General features: G+C 39.0%; 1 protein-coding gene across 2 annotated transcripts in view; it reads left to right on the plus strand.

Annotated features, from left to right (window-relative positions):
- Window positions 1–250: 250 nt before the first annotated feature.
- eif2d (eukaryotic translation initiation factor 2D) overlaps window positions 251–19,969 on the plus strand; it is a 59,651-nt gene continuing 39,932 nt past the window's right edge. Inside the window, exons 1-6 of one of the 2 annotated variants that reach the window (XM_057821466.1) lie at window positions 251–357; window positions 2,770–2,960; window positions 3,045–3,128; window positions 3,211–3,301; window positions 3,375–3,482; window positions 7,501–7,778. In XM_057821466.1, coding sequence (XP_057677449.1) covers window positions 347–357; window positions 2,770–2,960; window positions 3,045–3,128; window positions 3,211–3,301; window positions 3,375–3,482; window positions 7,501–7,778 — 763 coding nt within the window. In that variant the 5' untranslated portion in view covers window positions 251–346. Of the gene's footprint in view, window positions 358–2,040; window positions 2,250–2,769; window positions 2,961–3,044; window positions 3,129–3,210; window positions 3,302–3,374; window positions 3,483–7,500; window positions 7,779–19,969 lie in introns of those variants that run through there. The other variant, XM_057821461.1, reaches the window with a different exon arrangement.

A 19,969-nucleotide genomic window follows, 5' to 3' on the forward strand; every position in this document is an offset into this window, starting at 1 on the left:
TTTTTTAAATTAATCACGTTAAAATATTTGACGCAATTAACGCACTAGGCCCGCTCAGACAGATTTAAATGTCAGTACAGTGAAATGCCAACTTGTTGTGTTTTATGGAGTTTTTCCGCCCTCTGCTGGCGCTTGGGTGTGACTTGCATATGTTATGTGGTGTAATGTCGCCCTCTGCTGGCGATTCAGTGCAGCTGATTATTTGGGTTTCGGCGCGCTTTTCTGACGTGATTATATGTCGACGCGAAGTCACACTAATAGACAGTGCTATTCAGACCAGCTAACGTCCGCATCCAGTATTCAGTGGCAGTTCTCACAGCCCCATCACACTGTTTGTGTCTAATACATGCATCGCTTGTGAGTTATATTCCTCCTTTGTTGATATTCATGAGCATTAGATAGTTATTGATGATGTGTATTTGAATTTGTTCACACATATGGTGAAATGCAGTTGCATGGTTAGATGCTTGTGAGCTAATTGGCTAGTGCTACTGCTCAAATGGACACGTGTGTGTACATTTTGTTATTTTGTGATTTATGCAAGTTATTGACACATTGCCTTGTTATTTTCAGTTTTACAAAAATACAAGAAATGTGCTCTTGTCAAAAAGAGATGACTTCAGTAAAGCCCATGCAACTTTGCCACACCGTCTGATTTCTTTTTGGAACTTATGTTCGCTATCTGTCAATTTGTGTACACACACACATTGAGGACAGAATAGGGCTACTAGTTTATTTTTTGATTGAAAAGTTTACAAATTTTATTAAAACGAAAACATTAAGAGGCGTTTTGATGTAACATTTCTATAACTTGTACTAATATTCATCTTTTAAGAACTACAAGTATCTATGGATCACTTTAACAGAATGTTAATAATGTTAATGCCATCTTGTTGATTTATTGTTATAATAAACAAATACAGTCCTTATGTACCGTATGTTGAATGTATATATCCATCTTGTCTTATCTTTCCATTCCAACAATAATTTACAGAAAAATATGGCATATTTTATAGATGGTTTGAATTGCGATTAATTGCGATTCATTACGATTAATTAATTTCTAAGCTGTAATTAACTCGATTAAAAATTTTAATCGTTTGACAGCCCTAATATATATATATATATATATATATATACACACACATATGGAAGTGGGGTGCTGAGGGTGCTGCAGAACCTCCTGGGTTTCACAGTACACCGTGACGAAATAGTGGGCCAAAAATATGGGCCCCTTTGCATTATTTTGCTTAGGGCCCCCAAATGGCCTGGGTTGGCCCTGTTTAGATTTCACTGAAATGAAATAGCCTCAAGTTAATTACCTAGGTCTTTCTCGAAGGGAAAGCCAAGGTATTGTTGTTCTGCAACTTTATTGTTCTTATTACCTGGGTCTTTCCCAAAGGGAAAGCCAAGGTATTGTTGTTCTGCAACTTTATCGTACTTATTTTATTATTATTATTCATCTTATTCTCCGCGTTTTTTCGGCGCGCCGCGCAGTCCGAACCACTGCACCGATCGGCACCGTTCGAATATCGAAACGTCTAGAATTTTTGCGCGACGATGGCTTTTTTAAAAACGGCCCCGAAAATTTTTCCGTTTTCCCGTAAACGGCAATTTTCCGGGGAAAAAAAAATTCAAAATGTATCTAGTCCTACAATTTTTGACCAAATCACATAATTTGGGCATCAAAAATTCCGGGACGGTGAGGGGCATAAAAGTTGTATACAGAATTTGGAGAAAATGACTAGATATCAATAGGACGTGTCCCACAAACTTCCCCAATTCCATTGACGCTTATGAAGGGTGATGCCATTGACGGACATGGACGTCCGACTCTCCCAATCATTTCTAATGGCGTTTACTTTGTTTAATTCCATTGACTGGCATTATTGTCCATTCTATTGCTACACCTGAGTGGGGCTAAGATCTGTATCTCCACAGAGGAAAGACCAGGTGTAATTTCTCCCGAAACTGCAGTTTCTAGTTACAGGAAACAACTTGTGTCAAAAGCTCGGATGCAAAAACGGAACCAATCACTGTCCTGTTGTTTCAAGTCGGAAGTAAATTACGTGCCGGACTGAGAAACTCAACGCGTAGCAGCTTGTATCTTTATATATTTTATACATTAGCATGTAATATCGTGTCGTATTATTTCATTTGATTGCAAGTCATTCTCAGTCCTTCAACAGCAAGATGTTTGCAAAACAGTTTCGTGTTAAGTCTAACACCGTAATGAAGGGCTCCGACAGGTGAGTGGCAGCACAGCCCGTGCGTCTTGCTAAATGTAATAGGTAACCTCTCGTTTAGTTCACAAATGAGCAAAACACCTTTATAAACGTATGTTCCGTAGCTGCATTTTGTTTCTAATTTAAGTTTTACAGCACGTTTTGCCTTTCCACGGAGGTTCCCTAAGAAATAACACCAAAACTACCGCAGTTAATAATATGTATCTTGAATTATTGAGAAGAAAACTGAATTGCCAATGACCTGATGAAATTACTTTCTGATCTGGCCTGATTGATTTGTGATCTGTCATGAAATGAATGAACTCGATCAATGCCATTTACGGTCATTTTGACAGGGAGTGCTGGTAGCGATAAGTGGATTGGATATATGTGGCCGTCAATGACACTTAAAAGATGATAATTCACTGCCAGCCCACCCGCGTCAAATAGATTCGACGTCGACTGCCGTCAATGGCAGCGAATGCGTTGAGAATAATAAACTGGATTTTGCCATACAAATATTTCACCATCTCTTTGTCTTTAGGAGAAAGCTCAAGGCTGACATATCAGCAGCCTTCCCTTCCCTGTCATCTGATGAATTAACAGAACTGGTTCCGAACAAAGAGGAATTAAATGTTGTGAAGATATACACGCACAAAGGAGATGGTGTCACAATATATGTTGGGCATAAAAACCCACTTTTCTTTGAAATTGAGAAACAACTTTACCCTACAGGTAACTAAAGTCTATTAAGCCACATTAAATTTATGGATTGCTGAAATTTGCTCAATTTCAAAAAGCGTTTTCATATTGTAACAGTTTACACGCTTTGGCGCTATCCTGCCGCCCTGCCTACATTCAGGACATGGCCTCTTGTACTTAACAAGCTAATCGGCGGTGCTGGTAAATGTTTTCTTCAACGAATTCATTAATTTTCTTGAGATTATTAAAAAGTTACATCCGTCAACTAACTTCCTTTCCTCAGACCTCATGCTTCCAGGAGTGGTAGTACCTTTCAATGGACTTCCAAATGTGAAAAAGGGTGACCGCTGTGCTGTTACACTTGTCAATAATAGGTGTGTTTATTGATGAGGGTTAATTTCTTTCTTTTTCCATTTTAAGTACTAAAATAACTCTTAATAATTACAGAGCTCCTGTTGCAGTTGGCACAGCTGTAGTTTCCAGTGCAGAAATGGTCGATTTGGGCATGAAAGGGAGAGGAGTGTATGTTTTGCACACATACATGGATCATCTTTGGTGAGTTTCTTCCTTCTCCAAGTCACATCTTCAGTGATAGCTGGTAAGGGTGTAACGGTACATGTATTTGTATTGAACCATTTCGGTACGTGGTGCTCTGTTCGGAAGGGAGGCGTACCGAACGAGTTTCTGACGTAATGTAACCCTTACTTTTCGAGGCTGTGAGTCTATCGGGTTATAGTTTCTTTGTGTAGATTATATTTACTCCGTCTTCTCCACTATAATGAGGACCAACAAGGTAGGACAGTATAACCCAGAAACGTCAACGGCGCCACAACGTTGCCGCCACGAGAACGCAGTGAAACGCGGGCGTTAAACTCAATCAGCCAATGCACACCAGTCGCAGTGCGGCCGCGTGTTAGACGCGTCCCAGAAGCGGCTCAACACGACGCACGCGAAAAGAACAGCAGAGTTTATTATTTGACGTGAGACGCGACCCTCTTGCGTCAATACTACTACCGGTAGCAAGGATCGGGCAGACCGGAAGTCACTCGTGTAAAAATACGGTGGATCCGGTCGATTTTCAAACTAACATGCAATCGTAACCCACTTTTTGAGTCCATCAGATCCCTTGAGTGGTAGATCAGGGCACAGTTGACTTGTCTTTGTTGATATACTGCTGTCTTCTCTGCTATAATCATGACCAACACGGCCTCGTGTTCAATACAAAACCCTCCTACCACAACAAAACAAGTAGGAACTAATATTCACATAGGAACTAAAGTTATACAACATAAAATATACAATATAAACAGGGGTGCACATAATTTTTTTGCCCAGGTTCTCAGAGGAGGACCTGGAGATGTGACTTGGTCCTCATTGAGCTTGAGAGCCGACCCGCCTGATGCGATAAAATTATGACAAGCTTTACTTAGAGCCAATTAACTTTAATTAATTACATTAACAATTAAGGCTTGATTAACATCAACTGGCACAACGAAATTGCCATTACTTTAAAGTGAAATGTAAAGAAATAAACATAAAAGCACCAATTCAAAATAAAGGGCACTATGCGGCTCCCACATTAACTCCAAGCCTTTGTAAAAGTGGGATGTCCTCCTCATAAGACCTCATTGAACGTGCATGTTAAGCTTTGTAAAATGCGAACAAAAACACGTTTGTCAATGCATGGCGGTTTTCATGACCTTTATTCCGCCACTTGTCCATAGGGCGAGTGGGGTCCTGTTTGACATTGATAGTTTGCTTAATTGCCACATGCTCTCTGTTTTTTTCGTGCTTTTCAAAGTTTTGATGGCTGAAATTCTTTGACCCTACATAAAATGCGCTGCTCTTAGCGGCGACATTGGGATTCTCACGGCACATTTTGTACCGCATTTCCGTGCGAGCATCATTTGCTTCTAGCCATGGTACCTACCTCCTGTAGCCACTTTTCAGCAAAAGCCCTTTTTTTCGGTAGCTCCGGTGACGTCTCTGTCGTCTGTCTGTCTTTTGACGGGGGTGGGGGAACACGGAAGTAATTACTCAGTGTGGCCTGCCTCTTCGACATTTTGAGAAGTTATTTTCTCGTGTACGCCGCATATACAGTGGTCAGCCATCGGTACGCAAAAGCGTATGGAAGCCGTTGAGGGCCAGCGCGTTTGTCTGCGTCCAGTACGCATGCGCGCATGCGGACCACTTATGTGCACCCCTGAATATAAATGAATACTACATCACATTTGTAAAATATAAACACATAATAAAATAAATAATAGCCCATTTAAATAAAATAAATTGAAATGAGCTAAAATACCTGTAATTAATAAGAATAATACACAGATCCTGCTTACACAATTAAATTAATTTCTGTGTGGTGCTTTAACTTGAGAAAATCCACCAATAAAGCTTTTGAAAACCATTCATAAGAAAAAAAATGATTAATTGAGGCATTTCATTTGTAAAATACATGTTAAAATCTTTGTCATTGGGATTGCTTTTCTCTTTAGCACAGGACTTTTTTCTTCTTTCTTTCAGAAAGAAAGCTGACCAATATGCAGGGTCTGAAAGGCAAATTGTTGTTGAATTATCTTTCAATACCCGCTACTTTTTGAGCAGAATTCTAGCTTTGTAAAGGCTAATGTTCCTATTGTTGAAAGGTGTGTAATAAACAACTAGCACATTTATATTTTACATTTTGTTTTCTAACTGTACCGAAAATGAACCGAACCGTGACCTCAAAACTGAGGTACGTACGGAACCGAGATTTTTGTGTACCTTTACACCCCTAATAGCTTGGCAGCTAGCAATAATTTGACTACAGTGGTTGGAGATAATTGGCAAATATATTCGTTGGTTGAATATACTCGTCCACTGTTATCAATAGCACTTTTCAACAAATTTCCCCCAGTGCTGGTTGTGAACACTGATAGCTTTGCTGGTACTGTCATCTGTTTAGTTCACATTGAATAACAACAATTTCCTTGGAAGCAGTGTTTTATATGAGGAACATTCAGACACTGTTATCAGTGGAAGTGATTACATATCGTAAGATATCATTCTAATTCGTTTTTTGGGTGATATTGATAATTGAGGCAACATTTCAATTCAGTCTATTAATTCAATTTTGGAGGAAATCGACCTTTAGCTTTAAACTAAACTCAATCGTAAGTATTTTGCTCCAAAATCATTTGCCTGTGGCAAACTATTATTCTAACTATTCTGCATTTGTTTCACATTGACTGATTTTTGAAGAGCGACTGTACATAGAGTATATTCAGGGGTGCTCATTACGCCCATCGCGATCTACCAGTCAATTGCAATGCTAGTGTGGGTGTATCGTGGCATCAAAAAAAAAAAAAAAAAAAAGGTGGTGGGTAAAAGCAGTTAATTGTGCAACATACATCAACATATTAGTATAAGGTTTAAGAATCCTCAATGGATAGATCCTTTTGACTTGGTCATTTCATTAGTATCTCACAAAATATATTGCTGATGAGCTTTCTAGGCCTCCCACCTGCTGTCAAGGCAGATCGGAGGAAAATGTATCCTTGAAAAGTAGATCTTGGAGCAAAAAAAAAATGAGTACCGCATTCTAGATACACCAAATCTGCCAACAAAAAGATTATACTCCCTCTCCAGGAAAAAAAATATGTTTGGTTCTACCTTTTGACATTCTTTAGTACAACATGGGTAGTACATTTTTCACAAAAGCTGGAGTAATTAAGCTTTTTGGGAAAGAAACGATGTGTGGAGCAGAACAGTACTATTGATGCAGTTATTGTTTTGCTCTTGTAACACAGCACAAAAAGTGAAAAATGGTTTCAATCTATACAGTTATTGCAACATTAAAATACCCTATTTTTCAGACTATAAGTCGCACCTGAGTATAAATCGCACCAGCCCAAAAATGCTCAATGACGAGGAAAAAAAAAACATTAAGTCGCACAGGAGTATAAGTTGCATTTTTGGGGGAAATTTACTTGATAAAATCCAACACATAGAACAGATATGTCATCTTGAAAGGCAATTTAAAATAAAAATACAATAGAGAACAACATGCTGAATAAGTGTACAGTATGATAATGTTACATGATGCATTAACAACGAAATGCGAACGTGGCCGGTATGCTAACGTAACTTAGCTGTTAAAAGTTATTCAGATGTCTACAGTATAAAGAACATGCTAACAAGTTTACCAAACCATCAGTCTCACTCTAAAACACCAAAATAACATGTGAAATGACATAATAATGTGTTAATAATTTCACACATAAGTCGCTCCAGAGTATAAGTCGCACCCCCAGCTAAACTATGAAAAAAAAAAAAAACTGCGATTTATAGTCTGAAAATTACGGTACAGCTTTCAGCAGCCAAATGTCATGCTCATACGAAATCCATTTCTGCTGTACTAATGACATTCAGACGCGCTGATACTTTATTCACTTATTCAACTTCACACTCTTAAGCATGTGGGGTCACAAGCATTTTCAGCGTTTGATGGACTGCTAGAGGAGATAACCTTACGTGTTCCTACAATTACTACTACTACTTTTCAAGGTTGTTCTTTTAATTTGTCATCTAGGTCTTTTGGAGAAAAGTCCTGTCCTCCCCCTTTGCCAGATGAAGAAGGTGAAGCCCTTTTAGTGAATCGTGAAGAATGTGTGGCTGATGAGCCAGAAGAAGGTGCGGAGGAAGAGGTGACGGAAAAGGAAAGTGGGAAGAGTGCGCTGCAGGAGCAGCAAGCAAGGGAGCCAGCCAAATATCAAGCCTGTCCTGGTGCTGTTGACAAAGAAGAGGAGGAAGTTAAAAAGGGCAACGAGGAAGGGGAGGAGGACCCAGATGATCAGAAGTCACCGCAAGGTATGACAATAATTGAATCTGTTCACTAAGTCCGCACAATTTTGACAAAAAAAAACAACTGGGATATCTCTGACAAGTATGATTTGAATTGCGATTTTTTACATTTCATACCTTTAAATACATAGAACCAGAAGTCTGGATAAAAGAAGTCATTACTTTTGCATAAATTATGTTGACAAACAAGATGTGACGCAGTGGCGACTGGTACCATGTTATGCACAATGCTGCTCTGCATAGCTGATGCTTCAAAGCATCACAGACGCTCAAGTTAATTGCAAGAGTACTCTACATTTATCAGAGGTAGGTAGAGCAGGTAAAAATTTTACTCAAGTAAGAGTAGCGTTACTTCAAAATAATATTACTCAAGTAAAAGTAGTCGTCCAAAAAATGTATTCCAGTAGAAGTAAAAAAGTATTTGGTGAAAAGAATACTCAGGTAATGAGTAACATTGTGAGTAACTGCTTATATTTTTGTTGGATTTAAAAAAAAATTTTTTTTTAAACAATGGTATTTTCTTCTGAGCAAAGTTATCGATACCCCTTACTGTTATGAACGGCAAGCCGTTGATGTGGATCCCAAACAAAGACTAGGAGATCAGGTAGAGTGAATGTTTGTATTTAATAAGTACAACAAAGGGAGCACGCCAAAAACGTGAGTATATCAAAGGACAGCTAAGAGAGCACGCCAAAAAACGCAAGTATAACAAAGTACAACTAAGAGAGCACTCTAGAAGGCGCGAGTATAACAAAGTACAACTAAGAGAGCACGCTAGAAGGTGCGAATATAACAGAGTACAAAAATCTAACTACAAAGTCCAAAAGAGCACAAAAGTAAAAATGATCAAACCAGAACACGACCGTAGAACGTCGGGAAGCACGAAGGATGACGATGAACACACAGCGGTAAGCAAGGCAAGTAGGCAAGGCACTTGCAGATGGTGACAGGCTTCCTTAAATATTGAGCTTTCCTAATCAAGCACAGGTGTGTTGCATTACCCCACCAATCTGGCTCAATCAGGTGCTGAATAAAGAAAAAAGAACTGAGAACACACAAACATAACACTTACATAACCACATTAAGCCAAATAAATACAAACCAAAAAAAAATCATTGAATTCCGACGTCAGAAAAGAAATTTCATAAATGAAGCATTGTCCGTTCAAAGAGCATGACTGCCCTCTGATGGAGTAAATAGTTCCTAGTTTGAATAGTAAGCTTTCATAATTAGTAATTACTACTTTTAAATTAAAAGGATTCTATCTCCGGTTTTCTCTGCCAAATAAAAACTAGGAGAGAGGTTAAAATTTGTGTTTTCGAGTCGTGTTGAGGGCAGCTCTCTATATCAAGTACTTCATTTTTTATGGTGCTTTTTAGACACCCCATGATTGAACAGGCTGGCAGGAAGATAAAACGGCAAGCTTGCATCTGATTAGTATAATGGAGTCATGTGATTATTGTTGCGACGTCTCAGTGGTGAAATCTGTAGAGCTACCACGGTTATACGTCTCTACTATTGGCATCACTGGCAAAAAAATTAATAAATCTAATATGTAGAATAAAGAGGAAAAATATAAAAACTCTGTAGCCCAAAGTAGCGAAATAAGAGTAGTGTATTTTCTTCACATATCTACTCAAGTAAAAATAAAAAGTATAGCTTAGTAAACCTACTCTTGGTTCATTTTTCTCAAAACGTTACTCAAGAAATGTAACTGAGTACATGTAACACGTTACTACCTACCTCTGACATTTATTATGAGGTTTTCTTCACAGGCCTGTAACACAGTGCAAGAGGATGTATGATCTTAGGAATTTGTCATTTTGCATTCCTTTCATTTCTGTCTTAAACATATAACTCATGCATTAATAAAAGAGTGTAATCATACAGTGAGAGATGATGGAGTGTACAAATTGTATAACTTCATTTCTCGCATAATCTTTATCAAACCTTGAAGCACAAAATAATGAACAAAACTCTCTTTCACAGGTTGTCCCTGAATGCAACAAATGCAGTTGCAATGTAACTAGGGCTGTCCCAAACGACTAATTTTCTCCCGATTAGTCAGCTGACTATTTTTACGATTAGTCGACTAATCTAATAATTAAATTTTTTTTTTTTTTTTTTTTTTTTTTTTTTTTTTACTAATTTAGCAATGACATTTTTGTTGACGCTTATCAATTCACAAAAAACATATTGGAACACTCAAATTATTTATTAAAGTACAAATAAACTCGTAAATAACAATAATAAATCACAAATAAACAATGAGTTCAAATGCTGATAGAATTAACTAGTGTAGCATCCCGATTGAAAAGATGGTCTCTTAAACTGATGGTTTACAACTTTTATTCCATCCTTGATGTAAACACACCGTAAGAGCTACGGTGCACACAAATAAAGCAACACAATTAGAAATTAACAAAAACTTTTCACCTTTTTCCTTTTAAACCTTATTTATATATCAATGAATTGCCTATATGAATTGCCTTTACCTTATTACCTTATCATTGACAATCTCTCCCTTGAGTGCAATGACTGTATATACTGTATATATTTATGACCTTTTAACCTTATATAATTTTCTATACATTAAAATAAACCATAACATGAAATAAACCTTTCAATTAGCATTAAGAACAATACTAATAGCACTTATAGGCCCATTGTCAATGAAACATTATTATTTAGTAAGGCGACAGCACCCTCTGGTGTACAAAAAATGAACAACAACAAAAAAATTACAAACTGCGTGAAGGCGCTTGAGGTGTTTATTCACGGCCGACGCGCAGCCAAGCTTGGCACTGAAGAGACAGGACAGAAGAGTGTACTCTCCTTTGTTTCTTTGAAATAAGTCAATGTTTTGGACACTCTGGTGCGCTTTTTTTGGCTTTGTGCCACTTTCCCCGCTTGCAAACAGAGCATCCGACACTCTAACTTTCCACGCATATATTTTTTTAACCCTTCATTAACCGTCGACGGGATGTTGTGCTTGTCGACGGATTTACGTCATCGATGACGTCGACTATGTCGACTAGTCGGGACAGCTCTAAATGTAACTGTTCATACAAGTGCAGGTGGCTTTTGCAGAGCTGCGAGTCAACATCTATTACACAGACAAGTGAACATAAAATGATGTTTAAACAACAGTGAATTGCACAATACTGACATAATGGAGTAGCAAAGGGGCTAAAATCTTGACCTACGTCGCACGGCGGTACAACATAGAGAAATGATTATTTTCTTTAGTTGGATGTTTATGAAAGTTGAAGTTGTACTCTTGAAATCTACTTTAAACATGCTCTTTTATCCCCTTATTTACCACAAACAATGATATCCATAATTCAGAAATATGTCTTATCTATGGACATAGATGTATATTAAGCCTGTAACGATACGCATATCGAAACCAAAATCACGAAACTCCGAAGTCACGATTCTGTCTTGTAGTGTGAGACTATAGAATCGTGAAACACCTTCAAGCCCAGTTCAATCCAAATGTTTCAGTTGGAAACTTGCCACTGCCTGCCTGCATTGAAATAGACCAATAAGAGAAAATAGCCAAGGTGTCTTGTCTAGAGAAAAGTCGATTTTGGCAGGAGGCTTTGCCAATGGTGAAATTATGAAGATTGTACATGCAGTGCAGAAGGTGTCTCTTGCATAAAGGAGCTTCAAGGCTCCCAGGAGGAGGCAGACACACGGCTGCTACTTTACAGTATCGCTCTCTCGAGAGAGAGACCATTCCAAAATTATTGTCCAATTTGATGATACCGACGTACTTGTATTGCTGCTGTCTTTCCTATTCAAGCAATGGAATGCTAGCAAACAAAGCGTATGTTTACATGCAGAGCATTCATGCAAGGAACTTTATATTAGGGCTGCAGCTATCGAATATTTTAGTAATCGAGTAATCGACTGAAAATTCTATCGATTAATCGAGTAATCGGGTAAAACATTTTTTTTAGGTAAAGAGCAATTATAAATATACATGAGAAAAAGACATTTAATCCAATATTGAACCATTTTCAGTCAATTAATGTCTTTATTTTCAATGTACATTTTTGAAAACAGCCAACAATTGCATCTCAGATGTGACTAGAAAAAAAATTCACTGCTTTCACTCAAAAAACTTCTAGATCTTATTAAAAAAACAACATATTTCTTACCTAAAAATGTTATTACGCTTGATAACACACATCACTTGAAGGCTACGTGCTTTCCCCACATGTTTCAATTTAATTTCCATTTGTGTCAAGCTATTTTTAAGTTCTAGTTAAGTTTTAAGTTAGCCTAATTAAGTACAGATAGGATTTTGAGTTTTTGCAGTGTTCAAAATAAATGTATGATACCTGCTGTATTGGAGCACATTAGGGACCAGTGCTACTTGGTGTTATTCAGCAATGACTACTGAGCTAAAACTGACAGTTAGCTTTATTATGTTTTAATTTTACACCCTCATCACTCTAGAGCGCTGTGTTTTTACAGATTAAATAAAGCTTGTATGTAAGACACGTTAGCCACGCATCGACTGTGGTCATAATCAATAGAAACCTAGCCCTCCAAAGGGCTAACATTACGTGAGCGGGTGACAATAACGTTATATTTATTAGCGATTAGAAGTCTACTGCTTAAAGATGGCGGCTGTTTACTAACGCTACCCAGATGCGGCCGAGTCTGTCATTTCGCAGCTAGTCCTAAATGCATGCGATATCTATGAGACGCATCGGACACTACCTGCTACCACACTAGCATCATGCAGGCGTAGTTTTTAGCACTGTCGGCGTAGTTTGTAGCGGCTGTCGGCTGCAGTAATTTTTTTATTGCTTCTTCCTCTATGCACGTGACGTCAGCGCGTTGTCCCGCATTAAAAGTAGTCCGGGCAAAACGTGATGCTTAGAGCTGGCAAAATTAAACGATTCCTCGAGGTGAATAAAATTACTCGGATCAGTTTTTAAACTCGAGTTGCTCGAGTATTCGTTTCAGCTCTACTTTATATTCCAGTTCATCAGAGCTCTTCAAAGTTGGACAATTCCATATGACGTTGCTTACCATCGATACATGCCTTGTCAGGAGGCAATACAATAGGTGCCTTGCATAGGCTACGAAAATAAATTGCCAACTCTGCTCTTGCCAAATGCGAAATGACGAAGTTTGAAGTAGGCCTGAACAACATTTTGTCTGAACATCGTCATCGCGATGTGTGGATGCGCAATACTCGCATCGCAAGGATAGGGATGGGAATTGATAGGATTTTCACGATTCCGATTCCATTATCGATATTGCTTAACGATTCGATTCTTTGTCGATTCCCTTATCGATTCTAATTTGGGGGAAAAGAAGAACAAACGTTTTGATTGGCATTGAGTTTGTTTAATCAGAAGTCACAACCTTACAAACTCACAATGAGATCAAAAGAGGCCCAAAGCCTCAATGTTAACTGTGGCAATAAGTGGCAAATACACAAGAATGTGTAACATTTTACTGAAACATTTATCTAATAGAAATAAAAAATATTGGTATATATTGGCAGATAGGTTGTTGTTCTGCCTTTGGCAATATGTGTTAAAGCAGGGGTCCCCAAACTTTTTCCTGTGAGGGCCACATAACTTTTCCCTTCTCTGATGAGGGGCCGGGGTCAGTTTGTAACAGAAAAAGTGTGACGATTGCAGAAGTGCATAAATGTAAAAAATTATTGTTTTTCAGAAAGCCACAATCAAATAACCCTTTCTGGATTCTTCACGGAATGAAAGTAAATAAAATAAAAATAATAATATAATAATAATAATTAATAATAAAAACACTATTAATTAAATACATAATAACCAAATAACCCTCTCTGAATTCTTCAAGGAAAAGGCCAGGAAATAAATAACACGATTGAGAAAAAAAAAAATTCAAAATGGCCGGACCAAATGTGGAGGCGGGCCGTATTTGGGCCGCGGGCCGCAGTTTGGGGACTCCTGGGTTAACGTGTATTATTTACCATTACATTGAAATGCATGCCTTTTAGTTTTTGTGGCGCTTACACGCTCAAGTAGGGGCGCCCTTGCGCTTCCTCACGCGAAGAAGAACGCGCTCACGTGAAGAAGAGCGCGCTTACACCCGAAGAAGAATTGCGCATCCAAGCGAGTGAGCGAGTTAGTGAGAGAGGGAAACACTTCTACGAGCCTACGTTCTTTGTTAATGTTAATATCTACAGAGGCAACGCCTGTATGTATCATCTTTTGTGGTGTTGTTGTTGTTTCCACTCGCGATCGGACACATAAATCCAGTTGTGTAGTGGTTTGAACGATGTGCTAATGCTAGCGAACGAATGCTAACCATTTGTTATTGCTGTTATTAGCAGCTAATCATCGCTGATTTACGTTGATGCAAAGCTGTTTGTTATTGGGGACGAAATTGATTTGTTTCATTTCTATTCTTAGTGTCACTCTTCAAGTGATGGTTGAATAAAGTCAGCAAATAGGGAATGGGACGTACTACGTCATTGTTTGGACGCGCCTCCATGCTGATTATATGCTTTACTTCCAGTCCGCCAAACTCAACGGGGATTGTAACGTGTGGTAGTGCTAAGCTAATTCCTTCGGTGTATTAGAAAGAAATTATGGGTGTGTATTGTTGTGTTACCGGGTGCAACAGCGTCTCCCACCCACGACAAAAAAGGGCAAGGAAAACTGGACTCACTTTTCACCGTTTTCCTGCATGGAGGACCAAATATCAGATCACGAAGGCACGACGGATGACTTGGGTCGCAGCGGTTCGTCCGAAAAGCATTTCTTATCATATTTCTGCTGGAATGAGAGTGTGTTCCCGTCATCTCTACTCTTGTAAGTTGAACGATTTATCCACTGTTCTGGTTTCAATACGTTTTTGTTTTTTTTTTTTTACAGTTGTGTAACCTGTTGTGTTCCTAGGTAACCTGCGATGAAATGCTGACAACACATCCCGATTGGTCACCGTCTCTCTTCTTGGGTTATTCTGAGGTCAAGCGCACCACATCAGAGCGTTATGAGAGGTTGGAAAGGCGAAGAGTGCACGCTGAAACCTCTGTTTGCTGTGCTCTTCCAAACATGAGCCCAAGTGTTGTGCAAAGTCAATAAAATGTGAATACAAAAACATGACTTGAACAAGTTCTTGACAAACTATTAATTGCTTGTTTACTTCAGCTCTTCATAATAAACAGGTGTAATAATTACAAAGTCAGGTGATTTAATTTTGTTATTCAATATGGAATATGCATTGACGATGTTTGGACAGTGTTGTAGACAAGAACTGGGACTGATAAGTTGCAATAGATTTATTTCAAGTGATGCAATTTCTCCAATACGATATTTGAATTGACAGTTTAAAATCTTTAAATTAGTGCAAACAAGGCCCACCCTCTGACGGGGGCAGCAAATATTATATAATAAATTATAAGTAATACACAAATACAAGATTACAATAAAGGTGTCTTTGTCAAAGCAGTTTAAAAAAACTATTTACTGGCCTCAGGTAAATTGCCAGACAGAATAAATGTGTGCTTTAAAGTTCTTGCATTTCCATTTTAAGTATTGCAAGTTCTCCAACACAATATTTGAACTGACAGTTTAAAACCCTTTTAGTGCAAAATGGCCCACACTCTGACAGGGGGCAGCAAATATTATAATACATAATATAATACATTATTAAAAGCTATATACTATATAAATACAAGATCACAACAAAACCTGTCTTTTTCAAAGCAATTTTAAAAAATTCAGTGGCTTTAGGTAAATAAAGGTGTATAAATATGTACATTACAGTTCTTGCATTTCTATTTTAGGTATTGCAACTTTTCCAACACTATTTGAATTGACAGTCTAAAGTCTACATTAGAGCAAACAATAATATATTATAAAGAAATAATAGAATATATACAATATTACAATGAAACGTGTCTTTGTCAAAATGGTTAAAAAAAAAAAAAAAATCACTGGCCTTAGTTAAATAGCCAGGCAGAATAAATATGTGCATTTAAGTTCTTGCATTTTCACAAGTTAAAAGCCCGCATTCCATTGACAAGAAGGGCAGACCCAGATGGCGTCTGCTGCAGGGGCTTGTTTGAGTCCGACACAAGACAAATGGAACAAATTTCTTTGTCAAATAATCCAAGAAGACAGACGGTGACCAATCGGGATGTGTTGTCATCATTTGATATGCAGGTTTACCTAGGAACACAACAGGTTACACAACGGTAAAAAAAAAAAAAAAACGTATTGAAACCAAAACAGTGGATAAATCGTTCAACTTACAAGAGTAGAGATGACGGGAACACATTCTCATTCCAGCAGAAATATGATAAAAAGAAATGCTTTTCCGACGAACCGTTGCGACCCAAGCCATCCGTCGTGCCTTCGTGATCTGATATTTGGTCCTCCATGAAGGAAAACGGTGAAAAGTGAGTCCAGTTTTCCTTGCCCTTTTTTGTCGTGAGTGGGAGACGCTGTTGCACCTGGTAACACAACAATACACACCCATAATTTCTTTCTAATACACCGAAGGAATTAGCTTAGCACTACCACACGTTACAATCCCCGTTGAGTTTGGCGGACCGGAAGTAAAGCATATTATCAGCATGGAGGCGCGTCCAAACAATGACGTAGTACGTCCCATTCCCTATTATACCAACATCTTCTGCATCGTCATTTGGGAGTTTAGCTAGCTGTATAACCAGTGGCCTATACTACGAAGCCGGTTTTCTGGCTTAGCAGGGTAACTTCGAGAGTAACTTTATCACGTGCGACGTAAGTTCGCGGCTATGCGAGACTACGAAAGGTGGATATGTTGGAACCGAGAAGTGTTGCCATGGCAACACACGCCACACGCCAAACCTGGTCGTGTCAGAGTTAGATCTTGCTTAACATCAGGATTCCAATTAACCACGCTCTATTTAAACAGCACTCCTCCGCGGACGTGTCCTCCTGACAATGACAGCGTACTTGGACGACCCATACGACATTGGCGCGCGGATTGTGAGGGGCTCTCTCCGGAGGGCACGGGTATTTCGGGACCGCCAGAATCCGCTGGCGTACCCGGACGATGTACTCCACGAAAGATATAGATTTTCAGCTTAGGGAATTCTTTACCTGTGACAAATGATCGAGGCGGACGTCACTAATGTAACCCGCCGAGTCAGGCCCTCACAACCGCGCAGCTTGTGTGCCTGTCCGTGCGCTCTTTTGCTAGGGACAATATATGTATTCCATCTGTGATGCTGAATACCTGCGTAAGAACACTGTATGCCGTGCGATTCGGAGTGGGGTATGGAAACGCTTCAAATTGATTGTTAAAATCGCTGAATGTAAACGAATGCGGAGCATTGCTCTCATACTAGAAATATATTTAACGAACTTTCCAGCGTTATTTTGTTGTGTAAATCCAGTTATAATAATCATAGAAAAATATAGACTATTTAAACATTGAGAAAACTTGCGTTTTTTTCTGCCAACTCGAATAGATTAAATTGTCAAATCCACTGATAGGACAGACGCACAAATATAAAAGACATAAATGTTTATTGAATATGCACCTTACAGTCTTGTTTAACTGTGAAAATTCGTTACAAAAGACGGGCTTTAATTTACGCAACAACGCATGGCATCCCGCATTTCCTTCTTCTCCTTGAGTCCTCACAAATATAACAATTTTTTATTATTTTTTTTTTTTGGTCGGGCTTGGGCCTGCAAATCAAGTTGATTGATCGGACTCGGGTCGGGCTGGATTTTTTAGCTCCAAACTAAAAAAAAGAACATACGTATTTATACAGTCAAGGGGACTAAACATACAATCATCCTGCTTCATGTGGTGATGCGCGATAAATTATTTCTTACTGTTAACGTACCAAATCTTCTTTTATTGTCCTAAAAGCAGGCTTTATTTCTTTTGATGGACATAAGTAAACTGGCATATTGACGCATTCACAAATCACACGATCTGTAAATTCGCTGTCAATAGACCCGTCGCACTCTACTCGCCGAATCGGTGTTGGATTTCGCGGTGAGGGTGGATTTTAATCATCGCGCATTCCTCCTCCGTGAAGTAAGGTGCCCGTGCCATCGTCACAAGTAGTGTTTGACTCTGGTCTCCGCCCCCTTTTATGTGAACGCGCAGTAACTCTGACTGGGTTGACACAGGTTCGACTAATCAACCTCATAATCAGCGTCGTAGCACCGATTGACCACAAACTAGACAACCAGGTTTTGTCAACTCCGGTTACCCGCTAGTAAACTGGATTACATCTGGGGAGGTTGAACTCCGTTCGTAGTATAGGCCACAGGACTGAGGCTTAGCCTGTCTGTGAGGACAGCGCAGTCGTATTCCCTCCCGATGCAGTTATCTCCACCTTGCAATGACTGCAAGTCGCTTTGTTGTAATTTTTCCTCGTGAAGTGAAGACACACTTTCGAGCGTTTGAACCTACGTGCTGTCATTGTTATGTTTATGGCTGCAATGCTCGTGCTTACCCGTCGTAACCTTTTATTTTCACACTCTTTCCTGGTGAAGTGTAGTCAAACTTTGGAGCGAGTGGTTCTTGGCGCCATGCTAGTTTGATGCGTCTGGACAACAAGACACGTCACGACGCAATACGCGTCTTTAGGAATCGTTAAAGGAATCGTTAAGGCTTTTTCAATGTGATGTCGAGGCCTCGAAACACTCGGAACCGGTTCCGAATTGGAATCGGATTTCGATTCCCATCCCTACGCAAGGATGTGCGAATTTTTTGTTTTTTGTTTTTTTTTTTGTACGCGCAAACTCATTTTTTCTGCTTCATGCTCGTACAGTGCCACAGCCTCTCACACCTCACTCTTGCTAAGCAGTGTGACCAAACTTTTTTTTTGGTCACCAGTGCAGCTGACGTTTGGTCCCTAAGGGTAAAGAATATTGACAGGTTTGTAGTTTTGATCTGGCCAGAGACGACTCGGGTGCTCTACGATCAAAGACATAAATATGTTAATCATTGTTGAGCTTGTTACACACGAGACCAGTCTCACATGTGCTGTGGCAACACATTCATTAAGTGAGAGGATGTTCTCGGCAGCGTGAGCGTCAAAGCGCGGTTGAATTTGAGTGGATTCACTCAATGAATCATTGACTAAAGAAGCATTTTCGAGTTATTCTTGTTTAAAATAATTCTCAATAAAAGGCGACATAGTGGCACAGTGGTTAGCACGTCCACCTCACAGTTCCTGCTGATTGAAAACTCAAAATTTTCTGTAGGTGTGAGTGTGTGCGTGAATAGTTGTGTGTCTATATGTGCCCTGTGACTGATTGGCAACCAGTTCAGGGTGGAGTTAGCTGTGATAGGCACCAGCACCCCTGCGGCCCTCGTGAGGAAGATTATTGAATTGTATGAATGCTGTGGAGAGTGTTTAATTGTATGAATGCTATGGAGAGTGATTAAACGTATGGCGTTAAAGGTTCAATAAAAAAATGTGGGTGTGGCTACGTTTTGTGCTGGTGCTCCTTAAGAAAAAGGTCAGGCGCACCAGTGCAACCAATGCAAAAAGTTTGGGGCCTTGGCATTATACAGTATATTGCAATGTTAATTTTTTCCAATATCGTTCAGACCTGGTTTGAAGACAAGGAATTCCTGGAATCCTCACAAACATTTTCTCTTACTGCATGCCAAAAATAATCTTAGTTCATTCAATGACCTTTGATTCATTTTTGCCACCACGACTAAAAAACCTGCTTCATTTTTGCCACCAACAGAGGATGCTTGTGAACAGGATGCCTTATGTGCACTTTATCAGGTTACTGTTTGGTGCCAGAGTCACATTTCCAAGCCGGAATTGGCAAATCCAATTGGCCATAGTTTGTATTGGTTAGATTCAATGTGACTTTGACCCACGTTGTACAAAAACAAATATAAAGCAGTAGAAGTAAGATATCATGAATGTTAAAAGATTTTGTGAGTATAACCTAGTTGTTTTTTTTTTTTTCTAAAATTGACATCATAATACACAAAACCATACCCATTTTGCATTGTTCTCTATGTGTGCAGGTTATCTCAATCTGATATCTGCGGCATCTACACTCAAAATGGCACATGATTTAGTAATCTGAAGGGTTAGAAACATTGAAACGATCCACTGGTGTTTCAAAAACATTAATTCAGATGGAAAGCACTTTGAGGGCACTTTCACATTAGACCAAGAGGACCAGGGTCCGGTTGGA

This window comes from Corythoichthys intestinalis, chromosome 2 (genome assembly GCF_030265065.1).
Source record: "Corythoichthys intestinalis isolate RoL2023-P3 chromosome 2, ASM3026506v1, whole genome shotgun sequence".
NCBI classification, from domain to species: domain Eukaryota; kingdom Metazoa; phylum Chordata; class Actinopteri; order Syngnathiformes; family Syngnathidae; genus Corythoichthys; species Corythoichthys intestinalis.